The sequence below is a fragment of the Salvelinus namaycush genome, chromosome 1 (assembly GCF_016432855.1).
Source record: "Salvelinus namaycush isolate Seneca chromosome 1, SaNama_1.0, whole genome shotgun sequence".
In the NCBI taxonomy this organism is placed as follows: domain Eukaryota; kingdom Metazoa; phylum Chordata; class Actinopteri; order Salmoniformes; family Salmonidae; genus Salvelinus; species Salvelinus namaycush.
The window spans coordinates 15,981,276-15,996,371 of NC_052307.1; the positions used below are offsets into that span (position 1 = coordinate 15,981,276).

Below are 15,096 nucleotides of genomic sequence, written 5' to 3' on the forward strand. Positions count from 1 at the left end.
CATGTTGACTCCAATGCTTCCCACAGTTGTGTCAAGTTGGCTGGATGTCCTTTGGGTCCTACACCGTTCAAAGGCACTTACATCTTTTGTCTTGCCCATTCACCATCTGAATGACACACAAACACAATCCATGTCTCAATTGTCTCAAGACTTAAAAATCCTTCTTTAACATGTCTCCTCCCTTTCATCTACACTGATTGAAGTGGATTTAGGGATTTCACCTTGATTCACCTGGTCAGCCTATGTCATGGAAAGAGCAGGTGTTCTTAATGTTTTGTATACTCAGTGTAATTATGGGCCCACCAAACAGAAGAAACTACTGTTTGGTGCCATCTAAAATTATGCAGTAGGAAATCATTGTAACGTTAATGACTTAAGAATGACTCTAGCATGAAATATATGCATTCATGATCTATTTTGGTCTAGAAAAATTCTCACTTTCGTTCCTGAAGAAATAATTTCCAATGACACTGTCACCATCTACTGGACAATGCCAACTCTACAAGTTATTTCTCAAAAACGTCCATAAAATGTTTTAGGATTTCACCAATCAAAACGTAAATGTAAAAACAAAAAATTGAATTAGGTATATATATATATATATATTTTTTTTTTACATATATATATATACACTACCGGTCAACATTTTTAGAACACCTACTCATTCAAGGGTTTTTTCTTTATTTTTACTATTTTCTACATTGTAGAATAATAACACATGGAATCATGTAGTAACCAAAAAGAGTTAAACATATCAAAATCTATTTTGTATTTGAGATTCTTCAAATAGTCACCCTTTGCCTTGATGACAGCTTTGCAGACTCTTGGCATTCTGCCTAGAAGGCCAGCATCCTGGAGTGGCCTGTTCACTGTTGACGTTGAGACTGGTGTTTTGCGGGTACTAAACTCAGCAGAAAAAGAAACATCCCTTTTTCAGGACCCTGTCTTTCAAAGATAATCAGTAAAAATCCAAATAACTTCACAGATCTTCATTGTAAAGGGTTTAAACACTGTTTCCCATGCTTGTTCAATGAACCATAAACAATTAATGAACATGCACCTGTGGAACGGTTGTTAAGACACTAACAGCTTACAGACGGTATGCAATTAAGGTCATAGTTATGAAAACTTAGGACACTAAAGAGCCTTTCTACTGACTAAAAAACACCAAAAGAAAGATGCCCAGGGTCCCTGCTCATCTGCGTGAACGTGCCTTAGGCATGCTGCAAGGAGGCATGAGGACTGCAGATGTGGCCAGGGCAATAAATTGCAATGTCCGTACTGTGAGACGCCTAAGACAGCGCTACAGAGAGACAGGACGGACAGCTGATCGTCCTCTCAGTGGCAGACCACATGTAACAACACCTGCACAGGATCGGTACATCCGAACATCACACCTGCGGGACAGGTACAGGATGGCAACAACAACTGCCTGAGTTACACCAGGAACGCACAATCCCTCCATCAGTGCTCAGACTGTCTGCAATAGGCTGAGAGAGGCTGGACTGAGGGCTTTTAGGCCTGTTGTAAGGCAGGTCCTCACCAGACATCACCGGCAACAACGTCGCCTATGGGCACAAACCCACCGTCCCTGGACCAGACAGGACTGGCAAAAAAGTGCTCTTCACTGACGAGTCGCGGTTTTGTCTCATGAGAGGTGATGTTTGGATTCGCATTTATCGTCGAAGGAATGAGCGTTACACCGAGGGCTGTACTCTGGAGCGGGATCGATTTGGAGGTGGAGCGTCCGTCATGGTCTGGGGCGGTGTGTCACAGCATCATCGGACTGAGCTTTTTGTCATTGCAGGCAATCTCAACACTGTGCATTACAGTGAAGACATCCTCCTCCCTCATGTGGTACCCTTCCTGCAGGCTCATCCTGACATGACCCTCCAGCATGACAATGCCACCAGCCATACTGCTTGTTCTGTACATGATTTCCTGCAAGACAGAAATGTCAGTGTTCTGTCATGGCCAGTGAAGAGCCCGGATCTCAATCCCATTGAGCACGTCTGGGACTTTTTGGATCGGAGGGTGAGGGTTAGGGCCATTCCCTCAGAAATGTCCGGTAACTTGCAGGTGCCATGGTGGAAGAGTGGGTTAGCATCTCACAGCAAGAACTGGCTAATCTGGTGCAGTCCATGAGGAGGAGATGCACTGCGGTAATTGCAGCTTGTGGCCACACCAGATACTGACTGTTACTTTTGATTTTGAGCCCCCCCTTTGCTCAGGGACGGATTATTCCATTTCTGTTCGTCACATGTCTGTGGAACTTGTTCAGTTTATGTCTCAGTTGTTAAATCTTGTTATGTTCATACATATATTTACACATGTTAAGTTTGCTGAAATAAACGCAGCTGGCAGTGAGAGGACGTTTCTTTTTTTGCTGAGTTTATTTAATGAAGTTGCCAGTTGAGGACTTGTGAGGAGTGTTTCTCAAACTAGACACTAATGTATTTGTCCTCTTGCTCAGTTGTGCACCGGGCCTCCCACTCCTCTTTCTATTCTGGTTATAACCAGTTTGCACTGTTTTGTGAAGGGAGTAGTACACAGTGTTCTTGGCAATTTCTCGCATGAAATAGCCTTCATTTCTCAGAATAAGAATAGACTGGCAAGTTTCAGAAAAAAGTTATTTGTTTCTGGCCATTTTGTAATCAAACCCACAAATGCTGATGCTTCAGATACTTAACTAGTCTAAAGAAGGCCAGTTTTATTGCTTCTTTAATCAGGACAACAGTTTTCAGCTGTGCTAACATAATTGCTAAAGGGTTTTCTAATGATCAATTAGCCTTTTAAATGATAAACTTGGATTAGCTAACACAACGTGCCATTGGAACACAGGAGTGATGGTTGCTGATAATAGGCCTCTGTACCCCTATGTAGATATTCCATTAAAAAAAGCTGCTGTTTTCAACTACAATAGTCATTTACAACATTAACAATGTCTACACTGTATTCCTGATCAATTTGATGTTATTTTAATGGGCAGAAAATATGCTTTTCTTTCAAAAACAAGGACATTTCTAAGTGACCCCAAACTTTTGAACGGTAGTGTATATATATGTATATTACCCTTAGTGCACAGACAGTGCTGTAGCCTACAAAAGGAACTGATCTTAAGAAAATGCAGAATTAATAATGTTTTTAGTACTCTTAGATAGCATTTCAATGCTTTTTTTTTTCAATCCTCTATGTGAATAAGTGCAGTTCAGAGGAGGCTGGTGGGAGGAACCAAAGGAGGACGGGCTCATTGTAAAGACTGGAATGGAATATCCGTGTACTCTAGGACAGTGGTTTCCAAACTGAGGGATCGGCAGGGGAGGTGCGGGGTCCCCCCCCTAAAAAAAATAACTATTGAAAGTTGTAATAGTACAACAATATCAAAATTGGGTAGTGCATCATCAGTTTTCCTCTTGTCATGTCAGTCATTGCATACCTTAGAGAGCTATTATTAACTTGTCAGAACAACTAGCCCATGCCAGCTAATGTTTTTTAGCTTGTTTTTTTAGCCCATAGATTTTGTTGTAATGTTTGAGTCACTCAAATATCACATAAATACACTTTAGACATGGCAAAATGTATAGAAGTGCAAGAAAATGAGCTTTAAAATGGCAACATTTTCTCTGCCCCATGATAAAATGTGTAGAATTTCAGGAAATACGCTTTAAACTTACAACAACAAAAAATCTGCCAACAAGAGGGGTGTGAACAGTTTGTGTCATGAACAGTGCTTGTGCCCATAGAAATATATGTGGTGTGCACAGGGAGAGGCGGGGATGTTCCCGAAAACTGAAAGGGCAGCCTGAGTGGAAATGTTTGGGAACCCCTGCGTCTAGGTCTACCAGAATCACGGTTCAACATTTCACCACAAGACGGAGTAATAATAAAAGGAGATGCTACTGAGTGTCTAAAACAAAATACATGTGGAAACCGCACAGTTTAATTAAGCAATAAGACCCGAGGGGGTGTGGTATATGGCCAATATACCACGGCTAAGGGCTGTTCTTAGGTACGACGCAAACCCCCGATGTGCCTTATTGCTATTATAAACTGGTTACCAATGTAATTAGTAAAAATAGTAAAAATTAATGTTTTGTCAAACCCATGGTATATGATCTGATATACCTTATTATAAACTGGGTGGTTCGAGCCCTGAATGCTGATTGGCTGACAGCAGTGGTATATCAGACCGTATACCACAGGTATGACAAAACAGTTATTTTTACTGCTCTAATTACGTTGGTAAACAGTTTATAATAGCAATAAGGCACCTCAGGGTTTTGTGATATATGGGAAATATAACATGGCTAAGGGCTGTGTCCAGGCACTCCGCATTGTGTCGTGCATAAAACAGCTCTTAGCCGTGGTATATTGGCCATATACCACACCCCCTCAGGCCTTATTGCTTAAATATACACTGAGTACACAAAACACCAGAATACCTGCTCTTTCCATGATTTAGACTGACCAGGTAAATCCAGGTGAAAGCTATGATCCCTTATGGATGTCACTTGTTAAATCCACTTCAATCAGTTTAGATGGAGGGAAGAAGACAGGTTAAAGAATGATTTTTAAGCCTTGAGACATTTGAGACATGGATTGTGTATGTGTGCCATTCAGGGTGAATGGGCAAGACAAAATATGTAAGTGCCTTTGAACGGGGTATGGTAGTAGGTGCCAGGTGCACTGATTTGTGTCAAGAACTGGTTTTTCATGCTTAACAGTTTTCTGTGTGTATCAAGGATGATCTACCACCCAAAAGACATCCAGACAAATTGACTCAACTGTGGAAAGCAATTGGAGTCAACATGGGCCAGCATTCCAGTGGAATGCTTTCGACACCTTGTAGAGTCCAAGCCCCGATGAATTGAGGTTGTACTGAGGGGGGTCCAACTCAATATTAGAAAGTTGTTCCTATACACACACCTCAAGTGACATCATTTTGATTCACCAATGAACCAAGACTATATCCCTGTGGCATGTTTAATTAATTCTAATCTATATGAAAGAATGTTGTGTCCCCACTCTGCTACCTGAAGGCAAATGGGATATGTGAATTTAGATATGATATCCCCAGCGCACAAGATTCTATTCACACCACTATTGTCCACAGCTTTTGGAACTCCTCCTGACCACCACGGCTTTATTCAAGTCTAGAATAAACAACATGGATCTGATGAATTGTATTGCAGTATTGAATTCCCAGTGAGTCCAGATCAATGTCTTTAAACAGGAATATTGATTTCTCGGTATATGATAGTGTCATTTACCCCAGAGATAGAGGCTGTAAGACCAGGACACCAAATCTACTGGATCTGCTCAATTAGCTCTGCTAATATGTTTCAGGGGGTTGCTTAGCAACACATCTTATTGGTGAGGGAAGGCTTTTGTGTATTTTGTAACAAAATGTGCTCTAGACTAGGGCTTCCGATGTCTACTTCTCTGCAGGATATGGTGAGGATGGATAAATGAGACATTTGAAAATGGTAGGCCTAGAATTCTGTGTCTAAACATCTAGACACACGTGTAGGACAAATGTCCAAACATATCCAATGCATATGATTAGGCCTATGCAGAAAATACAGTATTTCCTGCTGTCTCTGGCTATTTTGTCTTCTCAGTTTTGTTATGGATGATGGTGCATCATCTGTAAAAACTGGCATACATGTGAAAATATGCATGAAGAATATGATGAAGCCATGATAAAAGTTATAGGAATGCTTCATTATTATGGAAATGATTCTAGAAATTAATGGTTAATGATATGCTCCTGACTTTATAAGGCCTCGTGAAGAATACGTCACCTGTTTGGACAAAATCAGGCTATTCAATAACGAATAGGTTACATAATGCCTAAATGGCACTGTCTTTGACTTGTACTCACAGACAATGCAGAACTAAATGTGAAACATCACGGCAAACATGTGTAAAAGAGTCACTTATTCTTCTTGTGTATAATTTTTATCTTGCGTTTCTGGAAAAAGTCTATAGACTTAATCGAATTTAAGAGATTACTGTAGCTTTAAGAGGTGTGCGTAAAGTCTCGAGCGCTGGCTCCCTCCTTTGCTCCACACAGCCACATTGGACTGATGGGAGCAGTGTGAAGGAGCTACATAAAGTGGACCCGATTCCATAGCAACATAAACAACAACATAAACAACAACAGCAGCAACCACAATGGCAGGTGAGAGAACACAGGACCGTATAGAACATAATCAAATTAAATATCCATCATGTGCTGAAGATGTAAATGTAAAAGGAAATGTGTTATAAAAGAAATGACATGAAACCCTTTCTGTTATGTTTTACAAGCAGAGACGCGACAGAAGCTGCTGCGCACGGTCAAGAAGGAGGTGGGTATTTTTTTGCCAGTTTGCAACAATTATCAAATAGGAGAAACAAACACTTTGGTTATGCGTATGGCTAAAATACTCCCTCCCTGAGTAGATACGCTATGCTTGTTTTTTGTTCATTCATTTACTTTTACAGTAACTGTTACCATTTTCTTTTTGTGTGCACATTTTATGAAAATAGTAGGCTACTTCATCCACTCGTGTATTTGCTGTCAATCTTTGCAAATAAGATGAACATTAGGGCAAGGTGTAATATATATTTTGAAGTTGACCATATTCTTATAACTAATTAAGTATTTAATGATGGGTTAATGTATATAGTTGAACTATAAATAATCTATGTATAGGGAGGGTCCTGTCATGGAAATCCAGCTAGCCTGTAGAATGCAGTCATGCAAGACTGCATTCGCCCTCTAATGTCTTACTAGCATCTCATTATGATACTAACTAAACAAGCTATAGATGTTGAAGAATTGAAGAAGTGTTGCAAAGAAATGCTTGTCATTTTAAAGGTATAGTGCAGTTTTAGATCATTTTCGACTTCCCAAAACGTTTTTTCCCCGTGCATTTGAATGCACCGCTAACGGATACAATCCGTGTCAACAAGTATTGCTACATTCCACAAACATGTCTGGCCAAAACAACTCGATTTTTTTTAAACGGTTCAGAAGAAGATTAGCTAAAACGGTAAAATAAATGATTATCACTTTAATAATAAGGGCTCATACATGCGATAACAAGTGATACGGCATTATACGTGTCAGTTTTAAGTAAACAGTTATCAACCCATTTGGATTAAAGAGTCCACCCTAACCCCATCGCACAGTTGTGAAATCTTGTGAATAACTTTTTTTGTTTTATTCAACCTTTGATTTAACTAGGCAAGTCAGTTAAGAACAAATTCTTATGTACAATGAGGGCCTACCAAAAGGCCTCCTGTGGAGACAGGCGCTGGGATTAAAAATAAATATATGTGCAGTGATGTGTCCTACAAGGAGTATTGGTGGCAAATCTGATGGCCGAATGGTAAGGTACATCTTATCTGCCGATCTATGAATTACCTCTCCATAATCTAGCATGGGTAGGATGGTCATCTGAATCAGGGTTAGTTTGGCAGCTGGTGTGAAAGAGGAGCGATTACGATAGAGGAAACCAAGTTGAGATAACCTTAGCCTGCAGCTTTGATATGTGCTGAGAGAAGGACAGTGTACCGTTGAGCCATACTCCCAAGTACTTGTATGAGGTGACTAACTCAAGCTCTAAACCCTCAGAGGTAGTAATCACACCTGTGGGAAGAGGGGCATTCTTCTTACCAAACCACGTTACCTTTGTTTTGGAGGAGTTCAGAACAAGGTTAAGGGTAGAGAAAGCTTGTTGGACACTAAGAAAGCTTTGTTGTAGAGCGTTTAACACAAAATCCGAGGAGGGGCCAGCTGAGTATAAGACCGTATCATCTGCATATAAATGGATGAGAGAGCTTCCTACTGCCTTAGCTAAATTATTGATATAAATTGAGAAGAGCGTGGGGCTTAGGATCGAGCCTTGGGGTGGCTGAGACAGCAGATGTTCTGATTTTATACACTGCACTCGTTGAGAAAGGTAGTTAGCAAACCAAGCCAAAAACCCCTCAGAGACACCAATACTCCTTGCACTCAACTCTGAAGTGGAGGCTGAGGTTTCCCCCGCTCTATTTCTATTGTCATCATCAGCATCTTCTTCATCAAACAATTTCAATCTTTCCAGGATGTCTTTGGGTCAGATTGTTAAACGTCTCAGACTTGGTGTAGTAGACCAATAACGGATCAGAGAAATGAAGTTATTTTCCTTTCCTGTCTTCAGGGGTTATTTGTGAAGTGATTGGTCGGTTTTGTCGGAAGATTCAGACTTTATCTTTATTGGTCTCATAAAAGCACAAGACCTTGTGTCAAGTAAACAAAGGCATCAAATTGTCCAAGTCTGGGTATGAATGAAAGAGAGATTTAATCTCCCATCACTTACTCCTGATCTTCATAAATGCCTGTCACCAGCCTTATCAGCAGAGTACAGACCAACCCTGTATTTAAACCTGCCTGTGTTAAGAGGGCCTACTGAGATTCACTTTCCCCAGGATCCCCCCCAGGTTTAGCTCCCTAGTGCTCAGCGCTTACAATGTAGCTGCTTTTTAAATAAACTGCAGTGGAGTGGAGACGGACCACATGACCAGAGCAGTCTGTGTTTCTCCAATTATACAATATGATTGCTAGACTCTCCAGCACACCACTGAGGCACACAGAACAGCCTGAGCCAGTGATATGATTGCTCAGTAGCAACTATTGGAGTGAAAATGGAAGTAAACGGATTTAGATTATTATTTTTTTAAAGCACAGATGCCTCTGAAAATATATCTTTACGCCAGGGTGATATCCTCTGAAGAGAGCCTTTATGGTAAGAGGTAGAGCACCCTGCACAAGAGGTTGCTGAAAGGAAATGGAACTTGAGTCACTAAAAGTGAGTTAATATAAGCTTCTTTGTTTGCCATTGCAATGCAAATAGTAGGCATAAAGGACAAAGGCAGTGGGCATCTGTTGAGCTTTTAGCTTAATGAACATTCAGCAGCTAGGCTACATGCATTGTAAGAAACTATGTCAAATGAAGCATACCACCAACAAATGTACATTTTAGTAATTTATCAGACACTCTTATCCAGAGCAATTAGGGTTAAGTGCTTTACTCAAGGGCACATCAACAGATTTTTCACTTAGTCATCTCAGGGATTCGAACCACCAACCTTTCAGTTACTGGCCCCATCACAAATATGATGCAGCAGGGAATGTTCACCTGGACATATAAGCCAGTAATGATAGTGATTCAGATGTACTCACTCTGTTTGTATTCATTAATTATTTCTCTAATTTCTTAGCTTGGGTACTGTTTGTCTGGTGGCTTGGCAGTGAATGCTGAAAGCTCTCCCTTACCAACTGGTTATGTTCCACTTTGTACAATGTCTACCTGGGTCTACACACAAAAAAGTGCTTTATAGAACCTGAAAGGGTTCTTCGGCTGTCCCCATAGGAGAACCCTTTGCAGAAGGTCCCAGTTCCAGATAAAACCCTTTTTTGTTCCAGGTTGAACCCTTTTCGGATCTATGTAGAACCCTTCCACAGAGGGTTCTACATGGAACCCAAAAGGGTTATACCTGGAACCCAAAAGGGTTCTACCTGGAACCAAAATGCGTTTCCTATGGGGACAGGCGAAGAACCCTTTTTTATAAGAGTGTAGGCCAGAACTTTATGCTTCAGTGACTGAAGCATGCTTAAGAATAGCCTATACTGGGCGTATCTCGGTGCTCTCTCTATCGCTCTTTCTTTCCCTGTGTCTCTCTCTTCCCCTCTGCTACACACATACACACGTCACACACACCTGTGTTTACATAAGGAGAGAGCTACACACTCATGAAAGAGTAGGGCGCAGAGGACAACGGCTCATCTTTCATTTTCTTTTCTCTATCAGTCACCTTTTTTAGCATGGCTGCTTACTTAGGGACAGATCGAAATTGACTGGGGGGGAGGGGCTGGTCCAAATCAAGGTAGACTATGTCAATCTTGACAAACAGAAAATACATCCATTCCTACCTTGTAGGCCTACCCAGTATCGAAGGCTTCTCCGAATGTAATTCAACTTTTTGGTGTTTTGTAACGGATGTCTTTTTCCATTCATCAATTGGCCATTGCACAGTTTGGATTGATTGAATTTATTTGTCAGTTAAAAAAATACATATATACACAAAGATTTTTTAAAGTGACTGGGATTGCACAATAAAGTCGGGGACTTATTTCCATTGTGGTTCTTATTTTTTACATAAATACATATATAATTACATAGATAGAAAGGAAAACATGCTCAACCTCCAGATGAGTATCAGGGGAGAGTTTTAGTACAATTTTTACAAGCTTGTTTGGCTGGTAGCTTATTCTTTAGATGTTTGGGGCTGCTAGTGAACCATGACATGCAGGCATAATCAAAGTGACACTGGACTAGCATATTTACTAGAGTCTTTAGGGCATCTATAGCTAGGTTTCCATCCAATTGGCCATAGATTTTCATGTGAATATTCTTAAATCTTCATAAAAACAATATGCCATTTCAGAGTATCCTTCAGGAAAATTTGGCGCCAGACAACATGACAAGATTTGAATAAACCGGACATTTGAGACATTTTACGGATATCCATATGCATTCAAATCCAACCTGCCGCAGCCAGCGCCATCAATAAATTAGGGATGTTGGCCAAATAAGGCACATTTATGTGTCCTTAAAAACAACCTATAACAAATGACAAAACACTATTCATTGTGTTTCGATGTGAAGCTTATGCAAAACTTAATAGCCAATTATGATTATTTTTGGCTACTTTCCTGGAACAATAATTGTCCACCTCACGGTTCAGCTGTCAGAGATTTGAGCACTAAATGTATCAGGACCTATAGGCTTAGGTATCAACTGTATGATATTAATATTAATATATACAGTACCAGTCAAAAGTTTGGACACAGCTACTCATTCAAGGGTTTTTATTTATTTTTACAATTTTTTACATTGTAGAATAATAGTGAAGACATCAAAACTATGAAATAACACATATGGAATCATGTAGTAACCAAAACAGTGTTATTTGAGATTCTTCAAAGTAGCCACCCTTTTTGATGACAGCTTTGCACACTCTTGGCATTCTCTCAACCAGCTTGAAGTAGTTTCCACATATGCTGAGCACTTGTTGTCTGCTTTTCCTTCACTCTGCGGTACAATTCATTTCAAACCATCTCAATTGGGTTGAGGTCGGGTGATTGTGGAGGCCGGGTCATCTGATGCAGCACTCCATCACTCTCCTTCTTGATCAAATAGCCCTTACACAGCCTGGAGGTGTGTTTGGGGTAATTTTCCTGTTGAAAAACAAATGATAATCCCACTAAGCTCAAACCAGATGGGATGGCGTATCGCTGCAGAATGCTGTGGTAGCCATGCTGGTTATGTGTGCCTTGAATTCTAAATAAAAAATTCAGACAGTGTCACCAGCAAAGTACCCACACACCATCACACCTCCTCCATGCTTCACAGTGGGAACCACACATGCGGAGATCATCCGTTCACCTACTTGGTCTCACAAATACACGGGTGTTGGAACCAAAAATCTCAAATTTGGACTCATCAGACCAAAGGATAGATTTCCACCGGTCTAATGTCCATTGCTTGTGTTTCTTGGCCCAAGCAAGTCTCTTCTTATTATTGGTGTCCTTTATTAGTGGTTTCTTTGCAGCAATTCGACCATGAAGGCCTGATTCACGCAGCCTCCTACGAACAATTGATGTTGAGACGTGTCTGTTACTTGAACTCCATGAAGCATTTATTTGGGCTACAATTTCTGAGGCTGGTAACCCTAATGAACTTATCCTCTGCAGCAGAGGTAACTCTGGGTCTCCCCTTCCTGTGGCGGTCGTCATGAGAGCCAGTTTCATCATAACGCTTGATGGTTTTTGCGACTGCACTTGAAGAAACTTTCAAAGTTATTGAAATGTTCCGCATTGACTGACCTTCATGTCTTAAAGTAATGATGGATTGTTGTTTCTCTTTGCTTATTTGAGCTGTTCTTGCCATAATATGAACTTGGTCTTTTACCAAGTAGGGCTATCTTGTGTACCACCCCTACCTTGTCACAACACAACTGATTGGCTCGAACACATTAAGAAGGAAAGAAATTCCACAAATTAACTTCCTCTACCTCATGAAGCTGGTTGAGAGAATGCCAAGATTATGCAAAGCTGTCATTAAGGCATTGGGTGGCTACTTTGAAGAATCTCAAATATAAAATATATTTTGATTTGTTTAACACTTCTTTGGTTACTACATGATTCCATATGTGTTATTTCATAGTTTTGATGTCTTCACTATTATTCTACAATGTAGAAATTAGTAAAAATAAAGAAAAACCCTTGAATGAGTAGGTGTTCAAATTCTAGGTGTAGGTGTTCAAAAAAAACGATGTAGCCCTTGAGCCAAAAAGTGTGTTATTACCTGGGTGAGACACATGACGGATCACAGGAAAGGAAATCCTCTGTTGTCATTGATAATGAGGTAATCACCCAGGTTCCCATAGCTACATGGTTTTGCGTATTTAACCTATTTTACTCAGGGGAATGTGTTATCAAGCTTTGTGAATAAACAATGGTTATTACTAGTGTTGGCAGATTCATAATATAGACTACAAAATAGTAATTAGTTGAACTACCTTTTTACCCTATTCATTTTAATGTGAATGAATTCATCAGTCTTGTCTCAAGTCTATCACTTCTCAGTATGATGTGAGTCATTCACTCTAAACATGCACTGTAGGAACTATCAACAGATTATGTTAGCCACCTACAACCCTTTTCTGTCATATAAAATCTGTGAACAGTCCATGCAGGAGTATGCATTTGTATGCCTGAGTGATAGGTAAGTCGCTCTGGATAAGAGCGTCTGCAAATGAAAATGTATTCTTGGTAAGGCTGACATGATTGTGCAAGTTGTTTTTCACTATAACAGCCCATGGGGATGAGGAATGGTGTGTCTTCCCTCTGTTCTGATTGTGGCTGTAAAGCAGGAGTTCATGTGAAGACTGTGTAAATTCTGCATCTGCTCTATCCAAGCCCCCTTACGAGGTAGTGGAGGGTTGCCAGGTTTGATATGATATTGTCCCCACTGTGACAGCAGAGATGTAGAGTGATACTTGAGAGAGAACATGCTGAATGCTCCTCATCTAATGATGCCAGCCCTTGAGGAACGCAACAGTAAAGATTCACATTGTTTCAGCATGGATGTGATCTTGTCCTTTGGGCATAAACAAGGCTGCTGTTAGCTGTCAAAACTATCATTGCTCATAGGGGGTACCAAATAGATTTAGTCTAAATGTCATACAAGAGAAATGTTAGAAAAGAGGACTCCAGCCTCAAACGTGCACATAAGGATGAAATTTCAACTTTTTGGGAAAGAATAATATGCACAGTTTCCAGGGTCCAATATATTTATTGTTCTGGAATGATGAAATTACACAGTCTGTATCCTTCCACCTAACTGTTTCCTATCCTGATGAAAAGAAATGTGAACCAATGATTATGCGTGATACCAGTTATCTGTGTTATGAATGGGCTTGTTGACGTACTCTATCTCTCAGAGATAGCTGCTGTGGACTCTGCTCAGGCGACAATGTGACTCGTGCTGTCGCCATAGAAACCTGCAGCTTGTCTGCTAAGACATCTCACCAGTTAGATTCTGTGATGGCTGGATGGGATCCAGATTCTGACTGATGGGAGGATAGAACTAGTAAGACTTGAGAGAAGTGACGTGCCCTGCAGTTTGCACATTTACTTTAGCTGCCTACCAATCAATGCACATCAAATCAAAGTTTATTTGTCATGTACACAGATTTGCAGATGTTAAAGTACACTACATGACCAAAAGTATATGGACACCTGCTCGTTGAACATATCATTCCAAAATCATGGGCATTAATATGGAGTTGGTCCCACCTTTGCTGCTATAACAGCCTCCACTCTTATGGAAAGGCTTTCCACTAGATGTTGGAACATTGCTGCAGGGACTTGCTTCCATTCAGCCACGAGCATTAGTGAGGTCGGGAACTGATGTTGGGCGATTAGGCCTGGCTCGCAGTTGGGGTTCCAATTAATCCAAAAGGTGTTCGATGGGGTTGAGGTCAGGGCTCTCTGCAGGCCAGTGAAGTTTTTCCACACTGATCTCGACAAATCATTTTTGTATGGACCTCGCTTTGTGCACAGGGGCATTGTCATGCTGAAGTAGAAAAGGACCTTCTCCAAACTGTTGCCACAAAGTTGGAAGCAAGGAATTGTCTACAATGTCATTGTATATATGCTGTACTTATACACTTCACTTCATTACACACTTCAAGTCTCAGTTCGCATACTTCATGAGTCACCAGTATTTTTCACTTTTCAGAAAACTATGTAAAGCGACTTTCGGTCCTAGAAAAGCGCGATATACATAACATGTACTGTAGTAGTAATAACAATAATAATAATGATTAGTAGTAGTGGTAGTAGTATTTCTGAAAGCATATTGAAAATATCTACCCTATATGTTCAATGTTCAAATTGACAAATCTTACTATTGTCACGCCCTGACCTTAGTATTCTTTGTTTTCTTTATTATTTTGGTTAGGTCAGGGTGTGACATGGGTGATATATGTTTTTTGTCCTGTCTAGGGTTTTTGTATGTTTATGGGGTTGGGCCAGTCTAGGGGTTTTTGTATGTCTATGGTTGCCTAGATTGGTTCTCAATTAGAGGCAGCTGTTTATCGTTGTCTCTGATGGGGAACCATATTTAGGCAGCCATATTCCTTGAGTATTTCGTGGGTGATTATCTATGTCTATGTTTAGTTGCTTGTGTCAGCACTATGATTATATAGCTTAGGGAACACTTAAACAACACAATGTTACTCCAAGTCAATCACACTTCTGTGAAATCAAACTGTCCACTTAGGAAGCAACACTGATTGACAATAAATTTCACATGCTGTTGTGCAAATGGAATAGACAAAAGGTGGAAATTATAGGCAATTAGCAAGACACCCCCAATAAAGGAGTCGTTCTGCAGGTGGTGACCACAGACCACTTCTCAGTTCCTATGCTTCCTGGCTGATGTTTTGGTCACTTTTGAATGCTGGCGGTGCTTTCACTCTAGTGGTAGCATGAGA

General features: G+C 40.4%; 1 protein-coding gene across 1 annotated transcript in view; it reads left to right on the forward strand.

Moving 5' to 3' along the window:
* The first annotated feature begins 6,177 nt into the window (after positions 1-6,177).
* LOC120050602 (small G protein signaling modulator 1-like) overlaps positions 6,178-15,096 on the forward strand; it is an 81,111-nt gene continuing 72,192 nt past the window's right edge. Inside the window, exons 1-2 of the mRNA XM_038997197.1 lie at positions 6,178-6,184; positions 6,316-6,353. Coding sequence (XP_038853125.1) covers positions 6,178-6,184; positions 6,316-6,353 — 45 coding nt within the window. The remainder of the gene's footprint in view (positions 6,185-6,315; positions 6,354-15,096) is intronic.